Genomic DNA, 21,992 nt, shown 5'->3' with positions numbered 1-21,992 from the left:
GGAAATTAACATCCAATAATTATTTTAAACATTATTAGAACCTTCTTTCTCAGCTTCCTTAAGAATATGCTAAAGATCATCAGATGTAGCTCATGATAAAGAGCTAATTTCTTATAATGTTATGCAGTACAGTAATACTGTTTATAAAACTGTAAATGTTTTTTGCTGCTGTCTTTTATTTTATTGTAGTCAATAAATCGCAAGTTAATCATGAATTAATGTCAATCAAGTAATCGAATAATAAAAATGATCCACCTTCCCCATTGTTCACACCATTATTTCCAGGTCTGAAGTTAATGCCTGATCACTCCACCTTACCCAGGTTCATCTGGATATGAATCATTGCCAGACACAGTTTTAGGTACATATTTATTTGTTTAATTGTTATCAAGTCCATATAAGACAAATCAAAGAAACTTAACATTCTGTTTTCATATATATTTCAGTACATTTAAAATAAAACCTGGGACAGGGATCATATATGGCCATGCCTGTAAAGGATTCACAAGTCTGATGGCCTAGAGGTAGACTACGCTTTTCTCTCTTCCCTTCAGTTTGGTGAGTACAATGACTACATATCAGTGTATGTCCACTGTTTTGACAAATTATTTTAACTTGATATTTGGTTGTCAAATAAAGTAATAAAGGTTCTATAAATAAAAAATCTGACCATGTCCCTGGCACTTAATATTTAAAAAATAATAAAATTAAAATGTATCACATCAAAATCTAATAGCATGTAATAACATAACATAATATAATATAATATAATATAATATAATATAACTATTAACCTGCCAAAAGTTTGGAACCATTACAATTATTAATGATTTTGAAACAAATCTCTTCTGCTCACCAAGGCTGCATTTATTTAATCACAAATAAAGTAAAAACGTCAATATTGTGAAATATTATTACAATTTAAAACAAAAAAAAGTTTTCTATTTTAATATATTACAAAATGAAATTTATTCCTGTCATGCAAAAGATGTGATGCATCATTACTCCAGTGTTCAGTGATCGTTCAGAAATCATTACAATTTGATTTGATGCTCACAAAACATTTCTGATTAATATCAGTGTTGAAAATAGTTGTGCTGCTAAATATTGTGTGTGAAAATGCTGATAGATTATATTTTCCAGGATTTTTTGATAAATAGAAAGTTCAGTGAACAGCATTTATTTGTGTTTGTCAAATATATTTATAAAATGTATTAAATCATTTATTAAATATAAATATTTTGTAACATTTTAAATGTCTTCACTCTTCACTCACTTTTCATCATTTTAATGTGTGATGAATAAAATTAATTACTTTCTCTTTTTTTAAAATCTTACCACATATGTTTGAAATCACTTAAATGTTAAGCACAGCCATTGTTATGTTAGAAAGAAGCAATAATGAAATACTTAAGTAATAAAACGCATGTCCATAGTGCCAAACTTTAATCTAAAAAAAAAGTGATTTCAAGTATCAGTATGAATTTAAACACACAATAGTCACTTTAAAAAACAAAGAAGTGGAAGAAATGGAAATCCTTCAAACAGCAAACAAGACATTCAGATCCAGTGTACACTTCATCATTGCTTAACCCTACGTGAGAAAAGATGTAATCCACATATTTGCTAAACTGTAATAATGTGATTCATTGTAATAATAATATTGACTGTTAACGTATCACACAAGAAAACATGACTTAAAAAACAGGAACATGCAAGGAAATTCACATGGTATATGTCTGACTCTTGTATCAAACTAATGGTACATGTTTTGCTGATGGTTGAGAGGTTATCACTTTTGTTTTACATGTATGAGTAGCACTTAAGGCATCTGATGGTTGTTTAAAAAAAAATAGCAGGTGATGCATTTGTATTGTGTGTATTGTACATACTTCATTGTAATCATGTCTGAGTAACCAAATTCAAATAAAAAAAACAAACAAACAAAAACAACAACAATCTGTTCTAAATGAAATAATACTATTTTGTTACCGATATTTCTGGTCTTTGAAATGTCACACTCGTGTTAAAAGAAATCTGACAGTGTTTTATCTAAAATGCTTTCTGTACAAGAAACTATTATATGAGATGGTTTCCAAGCTAATTTAAAGGTAAATCTGTAACACAAGAATACCTCTCCTCTCTCAGAACAGTTTAATCTATAGGTGAGTCTGAATACTCTTCCTGTTTAATTCACTTTACAGTCTTTTTATATAGAACATAAAGAAGCACAGCAGTCTAAAATCGTGAGGTGACAAAATACATTTTACATGTCTTGTCTGCGGGTCCTGGAAATGTTCTGGGAGGTAGTAGGGGATTCAGGTTCAAAAACATCATCTTCCATTCCTTCTTCAATTGGCTTCATAGTTGTGGATGCTTTTGTCAGAGGATTTTTCTCTGGAGAGAAAAAATAAATACATAATGTTTTCTGAGGCTTTCATAATAACAGTGTGTAGTTACACATTTAAGTGTAATCTTTTATAAAGTCATATGGAGACAAAACTTCCTATCATTCTCTTAACATTATTAACTGTTTCCACAGCTCAACAATACATCACAGTAATATGAATAAGTCACACAAACAATACAAATTATAACTGTGTTATATACACTCTGTGCATGTTACATTAAATTAGCAGTACCCAAAAAGTGTGGGCGGGGAATCACTTTTTGAACCTGAAGGATCGGTCACACTACACTTTTTGTTCCATTCATTCCCATTAATACACATGCTGGAAAATCAGGATCATGCGAATTTCACTGCATTACAAAGTTCAAATTCTGCATTCTGAATTCATTTGAAGTGAAGACGTTGAATCAGATGTGTTACTTTAACGCTGCAGCTTTGCAGCACTGCAGGAAAATGGAGTACGTTCTGCTTTGTTTTGTTTTGTTGTTTTTTTTTTTAACATATTTTTTATTATTGGTTATATGGTGAATTTATGTTTGTTTTTTTGTTTTTTGTTTTTTTAATAAGACTGGTAGTGTCATATTATGGCCGTTATAGTATCCAAAGAAGAGCCTAGTGTGACCACAGTATGAAAGAAGTGTTTTTATTGTGACATTGATTTATGTCTGACGTGCATTATTGTGCATACCCCTTTAATAACATGCAAGGATTTTAAATCCTGCTGTATAATTGATACAATTCTAAGGTCTCTATATTATCAACATCAAATCTTTGCTGAAAACCTGCTGTATACAATCTACTACAATACATGACTTCAGTCATCTGATTGATAAGTTAATACTTTTAGCAAGTAAAAGGCCTTTTTGTATTAATTCTAAAAATGTCCTCTTTTAGGTTGTAATAAATATGTCTTTTTGCTGTGAAATCTACTGATTTTTCCAAAGTGATGTAAGAATATCATTTACATTTGCAGTACAAACACAAGCACTGACTACTAGAATGGCCACGATCAGCTCCGGTGGCCACATCAGAGCCGTAATGCGCCGCAAACGTGTGCATTGCGTGGTAAAAGATTTATTCATCATACAGTGTAGATAGCTTCACTTTTATAACTTGAATGTTTTTTAAAATGCATAAACTTGCACTTCTTTTAGTCTTATGCTGGAGCTGGTTTCACGCAATGAAACTAAGTACGTAAATAATTAAATTAGCCCGATAATGCCATGTATCGGTGATCTCGTAGGCTGACGATAGGACCCAACACTACTGTAGTGTCAACTATACCTTTAATATATCCTTTACTATTCGCTTGTTAAGTCTGACGTTATACGTGACCACTTTCGTGTCCAAACGCTCTATCAGATGCCATGAGAAAGCAAATGATGCTAATATACACTCACAATGTAATATAATATTATCAAAAAAATTATAACCCTCCTCTTTAGCTCCATACCAAAATCACAGATAGCCAGACAATGAAAATGTATATAAATAAATAAATATAAAATGTATTTGTGTTTGGGATGCTGCGAGCACGTAGACTAGTGTACACTGTAAGTTTGAAAATGTTTAGCTTACATGTTTAATATGCATAAACAGTGTTCATAAACAGCTGTTGAGATAGTATTCTTAAGTGAAATAAGTTGAGACTTGGACTTGGAAGCAACATTCGTTTGGACACATTATGCCATCACTTAACATGCGAATAACAGAGCAGACAGCACTAGCTACTTTGGCAAGGGCGTGGCAGTACTGAAACACCGTCTAAGCTGTTCGCCAATCACAACGCACTGGGACAGTCACAACACATTTCGTTTTTCCGAAGGCAGGCCTTCATCAAACCTGGAATTAATTGAGCCATTTGTGCCAGGCTGGGGAGAAAGGTATTGTAATATTGTAAATTATGTGAAAAATAATGTGTTTTTCAAACCACCAATCATGACAGCATGGTCTAGTACACCCCCAAAATAAAATCAAGAATTTGTAAAAGAGCATAATAGGACCCCTTTAAAACGTGAGATATATTTGTTCCACTCTCAGTCATCACTGCATTGCATTTCAAGATATGTTTTGCCCCCCATAATAAAATCTATAGAGTTTTTATCATAAAACTAAATATTTAAATATCATTTTACTAATCATTATTATATCTGAATTACTAATCTTACTATAATATTATTGGGAGATATATAGAAGGACAATTGAGATTTATATGCATTTTATTCAAGTAGTCTGCTGTACTGTTGTAAAGATCTCATTGATTTACATTAAAACCGGACCATATGGTTTCAGACCATCAAAATCAGAATTTCATCTTCCGTTTTACAGCTGTAAAGTCAGTTGGGTCCCTGAATAAGCATTTTTTTTTTTCTCCTTGAATATTCTTCTGTGTCACACTATGGCACATGATCCACATGGGCATGATGTATCAAATATGATACTCAAAAACACGTATGCAAGCAATTTTTGGCTAAAGGTTCAATAAAGTATTTCAATCTATATTCTGACTATTACTTTTTTACTATTACTTTTTTTTTTTTTTAAAGATATGAGAACAGTAGGGGAGGGGGGGTACAAATTTAATTTTTGTTAAAAATCTAATATCTATATTTCTGAACACATTTAACATTTTTTTTGCAAAAAAAAGTTTATACAATCTTTAAGGGTGGCGTTTTCTCCCACTCTACCCCATTTCATGAAAGAAGAGTAAAGTAGACAAGTAGCTCTACCCACTAAATTCCCAAACAACAAAAGGAAAAACTTTGTAACCCCCTCTCCCCTCTCTTAGTCACAAAAGATTTTTTTTCAATGTTCTCTAAATATTTTTTAATGCACACACACACAGACACCCTACATACCTTGACACATTCACATTTTAGTCAGAATCAATATTGATCACATGAAATATCATTCATCCTCATAAAAAATAGCCACAAGCTATTAACACTCTTTTCTTCGTGAGTCACAAGCTGAGGGTACATATGGGTCTCTTGCTAACCTCCAACACCTGTGGTCACTAATTGATATAAACCACATAATTTAGCCAATTAGCAGGTTTTACATAACCTGACGTACAGTCAGAAAACTCCAGATGGCAAGGGCTAATAAGTTCTTGGCATGGAATATGCTAGTAATAACATTGTATACTAATGATGAGTGCTTTTGAAACACTGCTTTATGTAGCTTCAAAACATTTATGATTTTTTGTTGTTGTTTCAGAGCAGTGGGTCAAAGTGGCACTTGAGTCACGCAAGTTCAGCAAACAAGGCTTTATGTATTTTTCATGTATTCGAAGCATTCTTAAGTTTAAAGTGCTGCCTCGAAATCATACTTGAATTATATCTATAACAAAAAATTATACTGAATTTCCAAAGGGATTTATAAACTTAGGAGAGAAAAGGGGTATACAAACCTCAACTACAGAAGATGGTGTACAGTCAACTGACAAAAAAACCAAACCTGTTGCAGAAGCAAACCCTGTTGCAAAGCACCCAACTGTTCATTCTCCTATTATTAATTTGTGGCTATTTGCCTAATAAATAATTAAATTCATATGAAGTATTGATTAAATTAGAAAAAAGTGCAGAGTGATAGGAATGATATGAAACTATATACATTGATCAGCCACAACATTAAAACAGGTGGAGAAAATAACATTGGTACCTGCTGAGGGGTGGGATATATTAGGCTGCAAGTGAAAAATCAGTTATTATAGATAGATCTGAGGGATGTGCTGGACCAACAAACCCAATTCAAAGCGGCCTAACCTGGCAACTGGCAGGACTTGAAGGATCTGGCTAATGTGCCACATCCATTAAGTTCCACAAAACAAATTTAGAGGTCTTGTGGAGTCCATGCCTTAATGCATCTGAGCTGTTTTGGCAGCATGAGGGGGACCTACATGATATTAGGTAGGCGGTTTCAGTGTTTTGGCTGATCGGTGTACATGACATATACATTGTAGTGCTTACATATTGACCTGATGAGTTTAGTTGAAATCTGTATGACGACGTGTTTTATGGCATGAGAGTTATGGACAAACTCATCAAATGCAGTTTTTTGGATGTTAAAGGTTAACTTCATAACAGGTCTGGTTATCAGAAGTCACTTGTTTTGACCACTAGAAGGGAGTTAATCTACTTTCTGGTTGTGTTAAAAAATGATTTTTGTTGGGGTTGAGGAAGAGAAAGATAGTGAGAAAAAAGAAACCATCTTACACCCCATCAGGCCCGATCTGAGGTCACAGCTAGAGAAGGAACAGGAGGAGAGAACATCAGGGATACACCCGATATTAATAGTTTGAAATCACACCAATGTATTGTGCAGTACCACAAATTTAGTACCCTATTAGCAACTCACACTGGAACAGATGGAGTTCAGAGTGGAGATGAAGAATGCGAATTAGATGTGTCTTGACATTTTAAATAAAGTTAGGAGAGACAGAGATGAGTGGGACGTGTGTTCTGGTTTTTATCAGCATTTATGCAGCCTAATATCGGTGCACACATGGCCTGTTGAGTAAACTGTGGTTAGTGCTTGAAATATAGCTTAGCACTGAATGGTTAGTGAAAGATACTGTAGCTCAAAAACAGTGTATAAACTTACGGAGCGATGACCCAGTTGACCCGCCTCTCAGGATTTGGTTGAGCACATCGTCTGTGTCGCTGGTGCTAGCCATGCTGTTCCTCATCTGCATCATAGACAGCTGAGAACATAGGCTTGGCTGACGGTCCATTTTCTTCACAGCCTATGGTTCAATCATCGTAACTTTAGTTATAATCACTACCACATGATGTCTTCAGTAAAAACTGATAATGTCATGCAATTAAGTCTTTACAATTACATTAAATTAAAATACATTACAAAGGGCTCTAAACGATCCCAGCCGAGGAAGAAGGGTCTTATCTAGCGAAACAATCAGTCATTTTTTTCGAAAAATAAAAATCTGTATACTTTTTAAGCACAAAAGCTTATGTAGCACAGGCTCTGGGATGCACATCCACGACGCTACGAATCACGTCTAAGTTCATCGTCTGTGTATTCCAGCTCAAAAAGTTAGAGTATGGCGAAAAGCCCCATCTTATTTTCTCTTACAACTTCAGAATCATCCAACATCGTTGTACCTTTTTGTTTGTAAACAGCGTTTGACTTACTTGCACTTCTTTAGTCTTTGCGCATTTGCTTTGTAAACACTGGGTCTGTAGTTCCGCGCAGAGGTCGCGTTAACTGAAAATTGTCTGTCATTGATGGAAAAATCTGAATCATTTTGACGGATTACACTGAGGGTGATCTATTGTAAAATTGTAGCTGTAATTCCCACCCCTGTCCAGTTGGTGGCGAGTGCGCTCCAGTGTAGCAGCAGAGCACTGGATCCAGAACAAAAATGGAACTGTCACGAATGTTCTATCGCACCACATTAAAAAGCACCAAAACTGTATTTATTGCTTGAATTTCCTAATGAAATGGATAGAATTTGAAATCTGACACTTTGTTTTATATCAAAAGTAATACAAAGCCTAGCCTATTGCTGTTTTTTGGAAGGAAGATAAGACCCTTCTTTCTCGGCTGGGATCATTTAGAGCCTTTTGAAGCTGCATTTAAACTACATTTTGAAAGTTCAAAATTGGGGCACCAATGAAGTCCATTATATGGAGAAAAATTCTGAAATGCTTTCCTCAAAAAACATAATTTCTTCATGACTGAAGTCAGAAAGACATGAACATCTTGAATGACAAGAGGGTGAGAAATTATTTGTAAATTGTTGTTCTGGAAGTGGACTTCTCCTTTAAAAGACGAGAAATTCCTCATTACGTTATTGTGTACCTCTGTGTGGTAATTAATTAAGATACAATGCAGGTTCTTTTATTCTTTCTTCTGTTGATTATGCGGTTCAGCGTCAGTAGCTGCGTTTCCATTACCCTTCAAATTGCGCAAATTGAAATTGTGAATTGAAAATCCGCCTAAAGGAAACGCATCAATTTCGCAAAAACTCCCATATATCACAAAAAGACCTCCCATGAGGTTGTTTTTCAGGCAATTCAAAAAAGGAACTGCAATGGAGACGTTTTATTCGCATTTACAGGTCACATGGCGTATGTAAGAAGTCATATGATCATTCTTCAATGTACTATAACCTTTAAGAAACGCTTCATACATGGCTACTCTCAAATATAAGGGTCACGTCTGCGGGGCATTACGGCTCCGACGCAGACACTCTAATCAATGTTTATGTTTATGTTTATGTTTCCGCGGTGCTTTTATAAGGATACAAGCATATGCCTCTTTCAATTAAATAAAGCCAAAATCTGTCAAAATCCACTGGCATGACAAAAAATATGAAATTTTCGGAGAGTTGATTTTGCTGGGGACATGATCTCTACATTCTCATTGTGCGTAGAGCAACTAATAAGATCTAATAAAATAAATCTAATTAAATCATCAGGTTTATGACTGTCAAGAAGACGCTCAGAGATTTCAACTCGCATTATGGACTCACTATATTTTTTTATTTTATTTATTTATTTATTTTAGTTTATTCGGTAACCTCATTTATAACTGTATCTGTATCATTTAACATAATTATTGTAGGTTTGCATTTATTAAAAGGTCCATATTTGTATTTCCCTGTGTGCTTTAATTAATTGATATTTATCTGTTTTGTGCAAATGAGTTTAAGAGGATCTGTTGCATGAATCATAATTATCTGCCTGGTGTCTATAAGCATCACATACTGTATATTTTTACAAATTGTTTGCATAAATTAACTAAAATAAACCTGTAGCTGTTTATCAGGATTAAATCCATAGCTATTTATTAGAATTATATTTTTACAGCCCGTGTTTTCATCTAAAAATATTTTTATGGATATTCAAGATTATTTGCAGCCCATGTCTCACAAGGCAAATGTATTTCAGTTCAAATGTTACACATTTTATTCATTCACCTGTGCCTGGCTCAAATATACATATGTTTCAAATGCCACTGGCTCAATTAACATATGTAGCAGGGATGGGCAACTTCAGTCCTGAAGGGCCACTGTCCTGAAAAGTTTAGCTTCAACCCTAATCAAACGCACCTGTACAAGCTAATCAATGTCTTCAAGATCTAGACTAGAAAGCTACAGACAGGCTTGTTTGATTAGGGTTGGAGCTAAACTCTCCAGGACAGTGACCCTCCAAGACAAGTTGCCCATCCCTGATATATTGTATAGTAATGATAGCAATGTATCTTAGTTGTATTTTAAGTGATATTATAAATCATGTAAACATATGAAAGGGTTTCTTTGGCTCTCTGCACTGGTGTTTAGCAAAACCGGAATAGTCTATTGCACATTTGCAGACTGGAAATCCAACATGGCAGCTACGTACCACTAGCCAATTAGATTGCTTGCTCGACATTTAAAAAGTCTGTTTACACTCTCCACCTCCCCCAGCACCACTTATCTATATCTGCTAAAGGATTTACAGTGCACAGCATAAATGAGTACACACCCTCTTCAACAATTACTCTTTACTTAGAAGACATGTTAGGGTTCTTGAGAGATATACTGTTCCAACAAGCCTGCTTGATCAATTACGAAAGAAGAATGTCAAAATTATTCAGGAAAATAAGATTTTCTTATCAAAGTGATAAACTGTTGTGTAGCAAAAATGAGTACACCTTCCTGAAAGTTATTAAATAAAATTAAAAAATAAAAAAAAATTTGATCAACAGGTAAGTATATTGAATCAAAACTTTTAAAGTTATTTCCTGACAGTTGAAAGTGTTTTATAGCTTACTGAATCATACTCAGACTTAATGCTGGCAATAACGGAACCATTTGGGAAAGAACTGCCAGATGACTTATTTCTTAGAATAAAAGAGGACAATGGAATAAGAGGAATACCAAATTATTGTTTTAAGTGTGAAAATATAGCAGAAGTAACACCGACATTCAAAAACAATGGACTTGTGACAAGGCTCCTGAAATAATCAAGCCTTCACTTTTAAGTTTTCATTTAGTGATGAGTGACTTTTTGCTAGAAAAAGTGCAGGAAACATACCATGCAAGTGGCTCAGAGCCAGCAAAACCCATCCTAATCCAAAAGCATCCAAAATGTTCTGGTGTTGCTAGAGGAGGAGTACAGTGAGAAGTGCCTGGTACCCACAATGATGTTCAGTGGTAGTAAAGCTGTTATATTGAGATGTATGAGTGCTAAAGGTGTGAGGGAGTTGTGCTGGTAACACTTTATTTTGATAGTCCACTTTAGACATTCTACTAACAGTAAGTAACTTTGCAACTGCATGTCAACTAGTCATTAGAGTATTAGTAGACTGTCTGCTTAATATCTTCTAACACTCTTCTAAACTTTGCAAGGATATGTCAACTTATTCTACTAATCCTAAACCTAACCTAAGTCTGCTCTGAGAGTTAGTAGACATGTAGGTGCTAATTAATGAGAATTAGTTGACATGTAGTTGCAAAGTTACGACTATCAAAATAAAGTGTAACCATTGTGCTTTATCAGTGCTACCCTCTCCTCATTCCCTGCATTGTTGGGCATTTTTTCAACATGACATTGAAGATTCTCCCAAGGTGAAAATTGTAGTTCTATATTAAGTACTAGAATATTAAACATTTTCTGAATTCTGAATATTTTTTTGTTTTTATTAAGTATATGTGTAATACTTGTACATTTTGCCATCTTTCCATGAATTATATTAGTGATCATTGAGAAAATGCATCTGTTATATTTATTCAGAGGGGGTGTACTCATTTATGCTGTGCACTGTATGTATGCCTATTAAAGCAGCAGCATATCTTATATGCTCGCATCAGATCTACTAGCAGTATCAGATCTCATATTTATTAACATTGTCATATTCATTAAGATGCTGTGTCCTTACCTTGTCACTCAGGGTTGGATCATTGAGAGAGTAAAGCTTGTTGGTGATGTCTTTGCCAATGAGGTACCTGAACACCTCGTTCAGAAAAGACTCTGACTCCAGGAAGTAAGTCAGACGCTCTCTAGACCAGCACAGGAGCTTGCAGTGTTCCTCAGCAGTAATCGTGACCTGTATATTCATGTACATGTAGCAGATAAATGTAAATGGTTTATATTAGTCTACTTTTTTAGTCTACTTGTTCACAAAGTGACAAAATGTTTAAATAATAAACTTGAAACACATTACCTGAAACCTCTCACCCCTGTTCATCTGAGTCGACCTGAATTCTGGAGAGTCGATGAAGGCATTGGTGTAAATATTATGCAAGAAATGGCCACGGTATGATACCTTCATCCTGTCAAATGCATAAACTTGGTCAGAGAATTCAAAAACAATACACACAGGAGAGCTAGAATGCAAGTGCAGGCTCTTATTGATGTGAAGCACCTACTTTCCTTTAAGAAGAATGCTGAGGCGCTCGTCAACAGAGGTCTTATCCTCTGCTGCATAGACCTGGCCCTTCTTTAGGGTCTGGATTGTGCAAAACTGGCCTGTGAGCCTCTGAAACAGAGCTTCACGTACATGCAGGGGCTCGAACATGCGCTTGTACAATGATTTTAGCTCCCTGTCAATCTTAATCTGGAATTGAACGACATAATCACAGTGGGAAAGTGAATTCTGAGTCAAAATGCATTCACTACTAGCCATGTGCAGAAATTACAATTTCCACTCATGACAACATCAGAGAAGAGACGAAGAGCAAAACATCCTCTTTTCTCAATACAAATCATGGTATTTGATCTCTGTTTACCTGGATGCAGTTCAAGTATCTCTCAGCCATGAACATACAAACAAACTTTAATAATAATATAAAGCTTGCTCATTGGTGACTGTACTCACCGGTCTGCGTTTATAAAGCAGGAAGAAGAAATGCATGAAGTTTACCAGAAGGAAAACCACATTCCACACCATCACATCCAGTGTGCATCTATATAATGTGGCCCATGCTATGAACAAAGAGCACCCTGAAATCCAATAAAGATAAGCATTTTCAAATCCAAAAAAGCTGACATGAACATGAAAACAATACAAAGTTACTTTTTAAATTTAGTTAAAATCAGTTTTTAGTTCTTAAAGGAGTACTCCACTTCCAGAACAACAATTTACAAATAATATACTCACCCTCTTGTCATCCAAGATGTTCATGTCTTTCTTTCTTCAGTGATAAAGAAATTGTTTTTTTGAGGAAAACATTTCAGCATTTTTCTTCATATAATGGACTGATATGGTGCTCCAATTTTAAACATCCAAAATGCAGTTTTAATGCGGCTTCAAGCGATCACAAATGCGGTTGTAAACATCCCAGCCGAGGAAGAAGGGTCTAATAAATAGAATACAATTTGTATACTTTTTAATGCCAAACGCTCATCTTGTCTCACTCTGCTTGGACTGTTTTTGTTCCAGTTTGTGACAGTTAGTGTATGTCGAAAAACCCATTTCATGTTCTCCCTCAACTTTGAAATTGTCCTATATTGCTGTTTTACCTTTTTTTGTTAAGGGTGTTTGATCTTCTTTGCATGTTCACGATGCAAAGACTGGGTCGGAACTTCTGCAGTGATGTAGGATGATTTTGAAATGATTTTTGAAGTTTAGGGAGAAAATACGATTGGAATTTTTCGACATACCCTAACTGTCTTGAGTTAGAATACACAGAGTTCATGGAGAGAAAGGCAAGACGAGCATTTGATCGTTATGCTAGATAAGACCCTTCTTCCTCGGCTGGGATCGTTTGCAACCACATTTGGGATTTTGAAGCCACATTTAAACTGCATTTTGGAAGTTCAAAATCGGGGCACCATACCAGTCCATTAAATGGGGAAAAATGCTGAAATGTTTTCCTCAAAAAACAATTTCTTTACGACTGAAGAAAGAAAGACATGATCGTCTTTGATGACAAGGGGGTGAGTACATTATATGTGAATCTTTGTTTTGGAAGTGGACTTCTCCTTTAAATACAAAGTAAAAAAAAATTAATTTGCATAAAAACAAGCTTATTTTGCATTGTGACACCCCTTTAGACTTTCAAAAGTTTCTGCGCTGACATCCTTGCTATATTAAAATAGTTATATTAAAATTATATTAAAATGATCATTTTTCCCCCTCTTTTTAATATTTCCTTTATATAAATATGTGTATTCTATATTTAACAATTTAATAGGCATCTATGTATTTCTACTAATATGCGATGCATTAAAACTGCGAGGCATGCAGGCCAGAACCAGCCAGGGCAAGAGATCCCGGAAAAGCGAGCTCAGGGGAAAAGGTGGGGAGACACCAGCCCCCACCTCAGATCCACCCACCCATATTTTAACTGGATGTCACAACCTACTGAGTAACAAAAGGCCAAAGAGAGGGAAAGAGATAGAAAGAAAAAAAAAACACATAAGCATATAAATAAGTTAACATTTTATTTTACCCTCCTTTTCTTAAACCTTATCTTAAGTGTTTTCTTATCAGTGTTGTCCTCCACCCTTCCCAAAAACTTCTCAAATATTATTATTCAAATGAATACAAATAGTAGTTTAGGTGCAGATGTGTTATTGTGGTTGGTCTCAGACAAAGAAGGTCAACAGATTATGACTGCTGGAGGGTAATTAGAGATGACCAGAAGGGGTGTAATTCTACTGTATTACTATTAAATGAACTGGATAGACTTTCCATTGTGATATAATCAATTAGTAGATTCTTCCAAAATGTATGGAATTTCTTGATTTCCAGTTCATGAGGATAGTTTTCTCTAGCGCCATTAGGAGTAACTGACTGTTTATATTGTCTAAGTTGATCATGGATATGTCGCCTAGCAAACAAAGTGATGGAGAAACTAGGATGTGACATCCCATAGTGACGGATAGTGTTCATTGACATTTTCCCAAAAAATGTTTAATTGGAGTGCAATACCAAAAGGTGTGAACATACACTACCGTTCAAAAGTTTGGGGTCAGTACTTTTTTTTTTTTAAGAAATTAATACTTTTATTCACCAAGGATGTATTAAGTTAATAATTAAAAGTTTATTAAAAGTTAATAATAAATAATGTACATTGTTATAAAATATTTATATTTTGAATAAACACTGTACTTTTTAAACGTGTTATTCATGAAAGAATCCTGAAAAAAAAAAAAAAAAAAAATCACAGGTTCCAAAAAATATTTGGCAGCACAACTGTTGATATTATCCAACATTGATCATTCTAATAATAAATCCGCATATTAGAATGATTTCTGAAGGATCATGTGACACTTAAGACTGGAGTAACAGCTGATAAAAATTCAGCTTTTCATCACAGGAATAAATTCTATTTTAAAGTATGTTAAAATAAAAAACATTATTTTATATTGTAAAAACATTTTGCAATATTACTGTTTTTTTCTATATTTTTAATCAAATAAATGCAGCCTTGATGAGCATAAGAGTCTTCTTTAAAGACTATTACAAGTCTTACTGACCCCAAACTTTTGAACGGTAGTGTATGTGTCTGGGTTATTTTGGGTGCAATATGAACATGTTTCTGAAGTGATGGGGAAAAAAAAACTATGTTTAAATTTAGGATAACTACGTTTTTATAGCATTTAATTTCAGCTGAACAAATGTATGCGCGTCGCAATCCTGTTGACCACCATAAGAGGGCACTCTGTACCTGTCATCAGCAGCAGTCTGAGGAAGATCATATGAAGCGCTATTGTGGTGGGGATGAGGAAACCTAGACCAAGGCTCAGGTTGGCCAGGTGGAAGAGAAGGTGATGAGACTGCTCCCAGTCCTGACATAATGTGGCGTTTAAATCACCAGTGACTGATGGGACACTGGAGGGCAGTGGAGATGTTGTGTAGTTTAAAGAGTCTGACATTATGAAGTTTTCAAGCTGATGAAAAGATGGCAAGAAAGTAAACTGTTAGAACCGCCAGATACATAAACAAAGCCAAACAGACGCCAGAATTATTTATAGAAGAGTTAAATAAGTGGGCTACGTGCTGCCTTTTTGTCATGCTTCGTTTCTAATAAATTTGAATTGCAACTGCATAATACAAATGTTACAAATGTCAGTCAGCGCAATGAATAAACAGGCTACTGTCAGAAGTGAGAAACCGAAAATGCGCAAACAACTTTCGGCGAGATTTGCAAGCCCAAAAGTGCAGTCACTGACCTCTAATAAACTTTCTATTGAATAACATTATGGTTTATCTCTTGTGCTCCATGTTAGTCTTGCATAGCTGTAGCTAAGAAAGGTTATTTTAAAATACTTTATTATAGCCTGTTAATTAAAACATTGTCTACTCACCGTTGTTGTCGATTCAAGCTCTAATGTGCGCAGTCTGGAGGAATGTTAAGGCAGAAGATAACACTGCTATGGCTGAGCTGAGAGCTGCAGTGTGTGAGGAGCGCATTCCAGCCAGATGACAGGCATTGACTTAAAAAGGGCACAAACCAAGCGGCCACTCCTCTGCGTATTTACGCCACTCCACCACTAGAGGGAGACATTCATGATCATAAGGCGTCTGTTAATTGTCTATTTTGTTGTCAATAGACTGACCTGACATGGAGATAAACTAAAACATGCTCTACCACACACTGTTAGTTGTACTAAATTAAATTAAATCTTAAAATTAAATCAGGTCTTTTTTCTATCTACCAAATATGTTGTCTATTTATATGCCGACATTAAAAGTTACTGGTAAACACTTAGATGAGAAGTCTGGAGGGGTAAATCATGCACTGGTTCAAGTTTTGATTGTACAAGGTTGCAAACAATCGTGTATCACATTCGTAGCTTAGACAAAGTGAGAACTGAACATGGTTGAAAAACACTCGTTTCTGTTTACAGTCAAATCAAAAATTTAGACACCAGACGTAATTTTTGATATTTTTTATTAGTGGGTCCAGGACACTATGGTTAATTAATAAGTGAGGATAGCAAAAGACATATTATACGAAAACATTCTACACCAGTAAAATTGATAACAACTTGGGACCAAAAAATTGGTCATTTTCATCAAAGTTTTCATTATCAAGATTAATTTGTTCTGACACAGTTTAACTCTTGAGTTCTTGTCAAATTTTATTTGATTTTATTATCCTGCATATAATGTCCCCTGCGCTTCTGAAATGATTGCCTTACTCCTCCATAGTTGATTCTAGCACTCTATAAGATTGATTGATTTTTCAAAATCAAGTGTGATTATTAGTTTTTGTGTAAAGCAAACAAATTATACACATAGGCAATATGGGTAACATTTCAGGTTGATTGTTCTATTAGATGATGTAGGATGTTGATGACAGATAGATGAAACAGTCTTCATGTGAGGGCTTGATTCTGATCAGTAGCTAAATAGTTAATATCTCATTCATTCAAACGTTTCCAAAAATATATGCCTATACAGTGTTACGACAGTTTATATATATTATACTGAAAACCACTTCATCTTCTGAACATTTAGGGAATTTTCGTGCTGAAAAAACACTGACTTCAGGTCACTACAATTAAATACAACAAAGACAAAAATATTTGGGGAAAATATGTCAAATATAAAAGAATAAAACAATGCATGACAATTTATCACCATCAGTTAAAACTACAGAAATCTGGAGCGTGCGTTTCTCATGAGTCTCTTTCTGGCGGTTTGGTTTCACTCTGTCCCAGCACTGGCCGGGATTCACTTGTGTTTTCTATTTCTGGCTCTGGTCCGTGACAGAAGCTTGGTAACCGGAGATCATAGCGGAACCCGCGGATGTCGAAAGCCTTGTCGTTCAGAGAGAAGAGTTTCTCCGCGATGTCATTGCGCACCAGCAGCGCGAAGATCTTAGCGATGTAGCGGTGCTGCGCAAACAGCAGATAGAGTTTCTTTCGTCTCCACGCAACGTACCTGCACCGGTTATCTGCACGTAACGTTACCTGGAAATATACAAGTTGTCTCATTACAGATTTTACAGTGAGAACACAAACACAATTTATTCACAAATTATTCACCTGAAAAACCCCTTCCTCTGAAGGTCTGAGGGAATCCCACTCTGGAGAGTCCAGGAACTGAAATGGATAGATGTAGTGCAAAAACTCCCCGTTCACCGTCACTCGTATCCTATTTTAGACAAAGCCAGTGCTTGTTTGCCCTAAAGCGCACATAGTAAGACATATTATTAGTTATAAAAACTCCATTTACTCACCTGCCTGAGATAAGCACTGACAGTTTGTCGATGGAGGTTTTACCCTCCACGGCGAAGCAGTGGTCTTTATCTATAGTATAGATATCGCCCTCACAACACTCCACGATTTTTCCAAAATATGTTAAGGATACTCCAAGCTTTTTGAACATGTAGTCATAGAGATCCTGGAGCTCCTTATCAAAAGTGACGCTGCGCAATCGATAGGACACATGAACAACTTGTGCCAAACAGAAAGCGAAAAGCGCGAAAGTCCATGAAAACGAATCAGTCGTGCAGGGATCGGACCATGCCCAGATCGAATAGCAGAAAAACCCAAGCGTTAAAAAGCTGAACATGTACAGTAATCCATAAAAGCCGCTGCCTCCCATAAATCCCAAAACTAGCAGTATGTGTGCTAGATGAAACGTGGATCCTTCAGGATTTTCCTTCCATTCTGAGCACACTGGGTATTCCAGAATCTCTGCTGTCAAGTTATTCTCTGCCAAATGATCCATAATGGAAAATAAATAATTGCCCAGACGAGAATCGTATATATCAACTGTATATTCCTCTGAAGAGAGATGATCTGTGGTTGTCTTCAAGGTCCTGTGTACCGACAGCTCTTTATTGCGCACACAGAAACCTAATCCTTCAGCCTCCCCAGAGGAAAAGTGTATTACTCAAAGGCTGCTGCTTTGGAGAGGTAATGGAGTTGTGTCATTTGTGTTTAATTCAAGTATGTGACTTTGTCTGGGAGGTTTCTACTAAAATCCTGTCTTGAAATTTAGGTTGTGACTTCTTTAGGAATTTTACAAATTTTAATACGAAGCCTTTAAATAAAGAGGCTGAAATATTACCACCTCCACACTTTTTGACATAGTGGTTCTTCTTATAGAAAAATAGTTTTATTTCTTTATACACTGATATTGGAGATCTGGAGTGCAGCATTAGTTTTTCTACAATTTGAGTTTGATGGTACACTGTACGGAAAAAAAAAAAAAAAAAAAAAAAATGTTAGGTGACCAAAATACACCCTTACCAGATCGCTGTGCCCCCCTCAAAAAGGGACTGATTGATTGATTGACTGATTCTGAGAGAGTATGTCAAGCCCCATCAGTGCAGTGTCAATACTGATATGACTGAGAACATGATTTCCCCCTGCAATTTTATTTTTAATCTCTGCTATAAATGAACTTGGAATAGACTTTAAGTAGCCCGGAGGAAATTATAGCGCTGGTAAAGTCTAGCATGAGCCCTTCATTTACAGACAGCAAGTCAAATGTTTTTACCCTTACCAATCTCATTATTGCTTTCAAGGAGTAGATGGACATGTGAACTTGGGAAATGCTTAGTTTTGAACAATATTAATCATTCTGCTGGTTAATGTACTAATTTATAGTTCATACAGAATTGTTTAATTATTTTAAATTTGAATTTCATGTAAACATTATTATTACTAGTTAATCTTTTAACTTAATATTAACATCATGGCTTTATGGTAACACTTTAATATAGGGAACAATTATGAATATTAATTAGTTGCATTTTAGCATACCTATTATTAACATTTTGGCTGTTTTTCACTGCTTATGAAGCACATATTCTGCATGATCATATTCTGCATCCCTAATCCTACCCAATATCTAAATTTAACAACTACCTTACTATTAATAAGCAGATTATTTAAGAGTTTATTGAGGCAAAAGTCATAGTATATGCTTTGTTAATAGCGAAAATTAGACCTTAAAATAAAGTGTGACCGGCTTTATTAATTATTCACACTATTGCACTGTTATTGTTTATTTAGACTGTTAATAAAGTTTTTATTAAGTAGCTAAATGCAGTTGTCACTTCTGAAACTTTCCAGTATGTACAGTGTTTTGCGATAGTCTTCATACTCCTTATGGGGGTTATGTTGCAGCCTTATGTTAGAATGCTTTAAATAATTTAACATTTTTTTCCACATCAATCTACACTCCATACACCATAATGACAAAGCAAACAGATTTGTGACAATTCTGCAAATTTATTGAAATTTAAAAACTGAAATAAGTACAATGCATAAGTATCCATACCCTTAACTCAGTAGTCGAACAACCTTTATAGCCTCAAGTCTTTTTGGTATGATGCAACAAGCTTTGCACATCTGCATTTGGCAATTATCTGCCATTCTTCTCCTCACCTCTTCACCTCTCAAGCTCTGTCAGCTTGGATGGGGGCTGGCAGATATTTTCAGTTTTCTCCAGAAATGTTTGATTGGGTTAAAGCCCAGGTTTCCTCCATACATGATGCTTGGAATTGAGGTTCATCAGACCAGACAATCTTGTTTCTCACAATCTGAGAATTCTTTAGGTGCTTTGTTGCAAATTCCAAGTGGGTTTTCATGAGGAGAGGATTGAGTTTGGCCACACCGCCATAAAGACTAGACTAGTGGAGAGTTGCAGTGATGTTTGTCCTTCTGTAAGTTTCTCCCATCTCCATATATGATCATGGAGCTCAATTAGAGTGACCATCAACATCTTGGTCACCTAACCAAGGCCCTTCTCAATCAATTGCTCAGTTTGGCCAGGAGGCCAGCTTTAGGAAGAGTCGTAGTTGTTCCAGACTTATTCCATTATGGATTGTGGAGGCTACATGCTTCTGTGAACCTTCAATGCAGCAGAATTTCTTTTGAGCTCTTCCCTAGATCTATGCCTCAATGCAGTTCTGTCTCTGAGCTCTCCAGGCAGGTTGTTTGACCTCAGGGCTTGGTTTTTGCTCTGATATGCATTTTTAGCTGTTAGACCTTTTATTGAGAGGTTTGTGCCACAGATTAACTCCACTCGAAGTGTAGTTACATCTACAAGTGATATGAATGCTTCTGAGCTAAGTTTCAAGTGTCCCAAAAAGGGGTATGAATACTTATGCAATGGAATCATTTCAGTTTTTTGTTTTTAATAAATTTTCAAAGTTGTTACAACGTTTTTTATTGATTTGGGATCATTATTAAAGACCACTTAACTTTGAACAAATAGTTTATTAATGTTACTGGAAGAATGATTGAGAGATCCTTCGAAATATCATAGTTCTGAACACATCCCTTAGTATACCTAAGTTGCTTTGCAACGATATGTATCGTGAAAAGCGCTATACAAATAAAATTTGAATATCTGGGACAACAAAATCCATTATGATGTTTGGAACTTATAAAATGTTATCTATGTCGATTTTTTTCTCCCATGGCTAAAAATATCTCATAATTGAGTCGAAGTATTCAGCAATTCAATTTGGAATGGAATGGAATTTACAGCACAAAATAGGCTACTTCTTCTCAAAATAGGCCACTTGAGAATAGTAATGACGTTATTCAGTTTTATACCTTTAAAATGAATGGCGACTTTTTCACAACTTATTTGTTATGTTAATAAAGATTGCATGTCCAATACAATTTCGAAGACTTCACGTATAAAGGAGAATGTCAGGGGGACATGAGATATATGCATGGCACTGGGACAGTATTTTTCTCCTTGAGACACAAATCAGGGTGTTTCAGCAGAGGCAGTTTTGTTCTGGTTGAAAATAACTCATCGTTAACACCACAACCCCACCCCCAGCCTGCAGCCTGCCAGCTGAAGGTGCCTTTCATACACACTCTGGGGTATGGAAACAAACTTCACCTGAGAAAGAAATTGAGGACAAACCTTCTCTACAGACTCAAGGATCATAAAACTGCAAGTGTTTAAGTCCAATAAATATCATATGTTCAGTATATCCATATAATCTCTGTGATTTCCTTTGTATGAACATGGAGAGCATGGTAGAGCATGTTTTTAAGAGAGCTGACATGTGTTAGCGGGTCAGCCATGAACAGCTCTGCCTTTATACTGGCTATCAGACACCCAGCATGTCTATATATAGATCCAAACCCCCAGACCCCAGTATATCTGTCAGTAGATATGTGTGTGTGTGTGTGTGTCTACAAAAGACAGAGAGAGACAGAGAAACAGAGAACTAGAGCATAGCAATTAGGGTGTGAAATCTGTGAAATGCATGCATGACTTCCATGATACTGAATAGACAACAGCATCATTGTATTAGACTGCGTGTCAGGTGTGTGTGTATGTTCACTGACAGATGAAGTACCTGTTCGGTCATTAATCTAAAAGAACAGCACTGGGGTTTGGGACCAAGGACACCTTAGCTGAGAGGTGTTACGGAAAAATAGAACACCACCATGAAAGGTGTACAATCCTTATTGTCGGTGGCAGGCTTCTTAAATTGCATCTTATTATTTCTTAAAATATCTCTGACAGTGCAGGTGGGGAGTCTTTTGGTTGACTACTAATACAGTACTATAAGTAATACAGACCTGGATTTGTCAAAATGAGGAAAAAATAAATAAATTTATATATATATTGGCTAACACTTTATGTTGTACTTTATGGTGTATGTTTGACAGCGTACGTTCCTCATAGATGGACG

At 35.6% G+C, this 21,992-nt stretch overlaps 2 protein-coding genes across 3 annotated transcripts; both read right to left on the bottom strand.

Moving 5' to 3' along the window:
* Positions 1-290: 290 nt before the first annotated feature.
* On the bottom strand, positions 291-15,784 carry bves (blood vessel epicardial substance). Of its 2 annotated transcripts, XM_051130613.1 has the most exons (9): positions 15,673-15,784; positions 15,033-15,255; positions 12,236-12,360; positions 11,787-11,974; positions 11,582-11,690; positions 11,297-11,464; positions 7,016-7,157; positions 6,628-6,656; positions 2,252-2,397 (listed from the first exon to the last, which is right to left on the bottom strand). In XM_051130613.1, the coding sequence occupies exons 2-8, from the start codon at positions 15,238-15,240 to the stop codon at positions 6,634-6,636; spliced, it is 963 nt and encodes a 320-aa protein (XP_050986570.1). In that variant the 5' UTR covers positions 15,241-15,255; positions 15,673-15,784; the 3' UTR covers positions 2,252-2,397; positions 6,628-6,633. The 2 variants fall into 2 exon arrangements, with proteins under 2 accessions (XP_050986569.1, XP_050986570.1); XM_051130612.1 differs by lacking the exon at positions 6,628-6,656 and having other exon boundaries at positions 291-2,397.
* A 490-nt stretch (positions 15,785-16,274) lies between these two features.
* On the bottom strand, positions 16,275-18,172 carry popdc3 (popeye domain containing 3). Its single transcript, XM_051130614.1, has 3 exons — positions 17,553-18,172; positions 17,359-17,467; positions 16,275-17,283 (listed from the first exon to the last, which is right to left on the bottom strand). The coding sequence occupies exons 1-3, from the start codon at positions 18,044-18,046 to the stop codon at positions 16,990-16,992; spliced, it is 897 nt and encodes a 298-aa protein (XP_050986571.1). The 5' UTR covers positions 18,047-18,172; the 3' UTR covers positions 16,275-16,989.
* Positions 18,173-21,992: the final 3,820 nt, after the last annotated feature.

This window comes from Labeo rohita, chromosome 16 (genome assembly GCF_022985175.1).
Source record: "Labeo rohita strain BAU-BD-2019 chromosome 16, IGBB_LRoh.1.0, whole genome shotgun sequence".
Classification (NCBI taxonomy): Eukaryota; Metazoa; Chordata; class Actinopteri; order Cypriniformes; family Cyprinidae; genus Labeo; species Labeo rohita.
The sequence above is the reverse complement of the archived record's forward strand: the minus strand, read 5'-3'. Positions and strand labels throughout refer to the sequence as shown.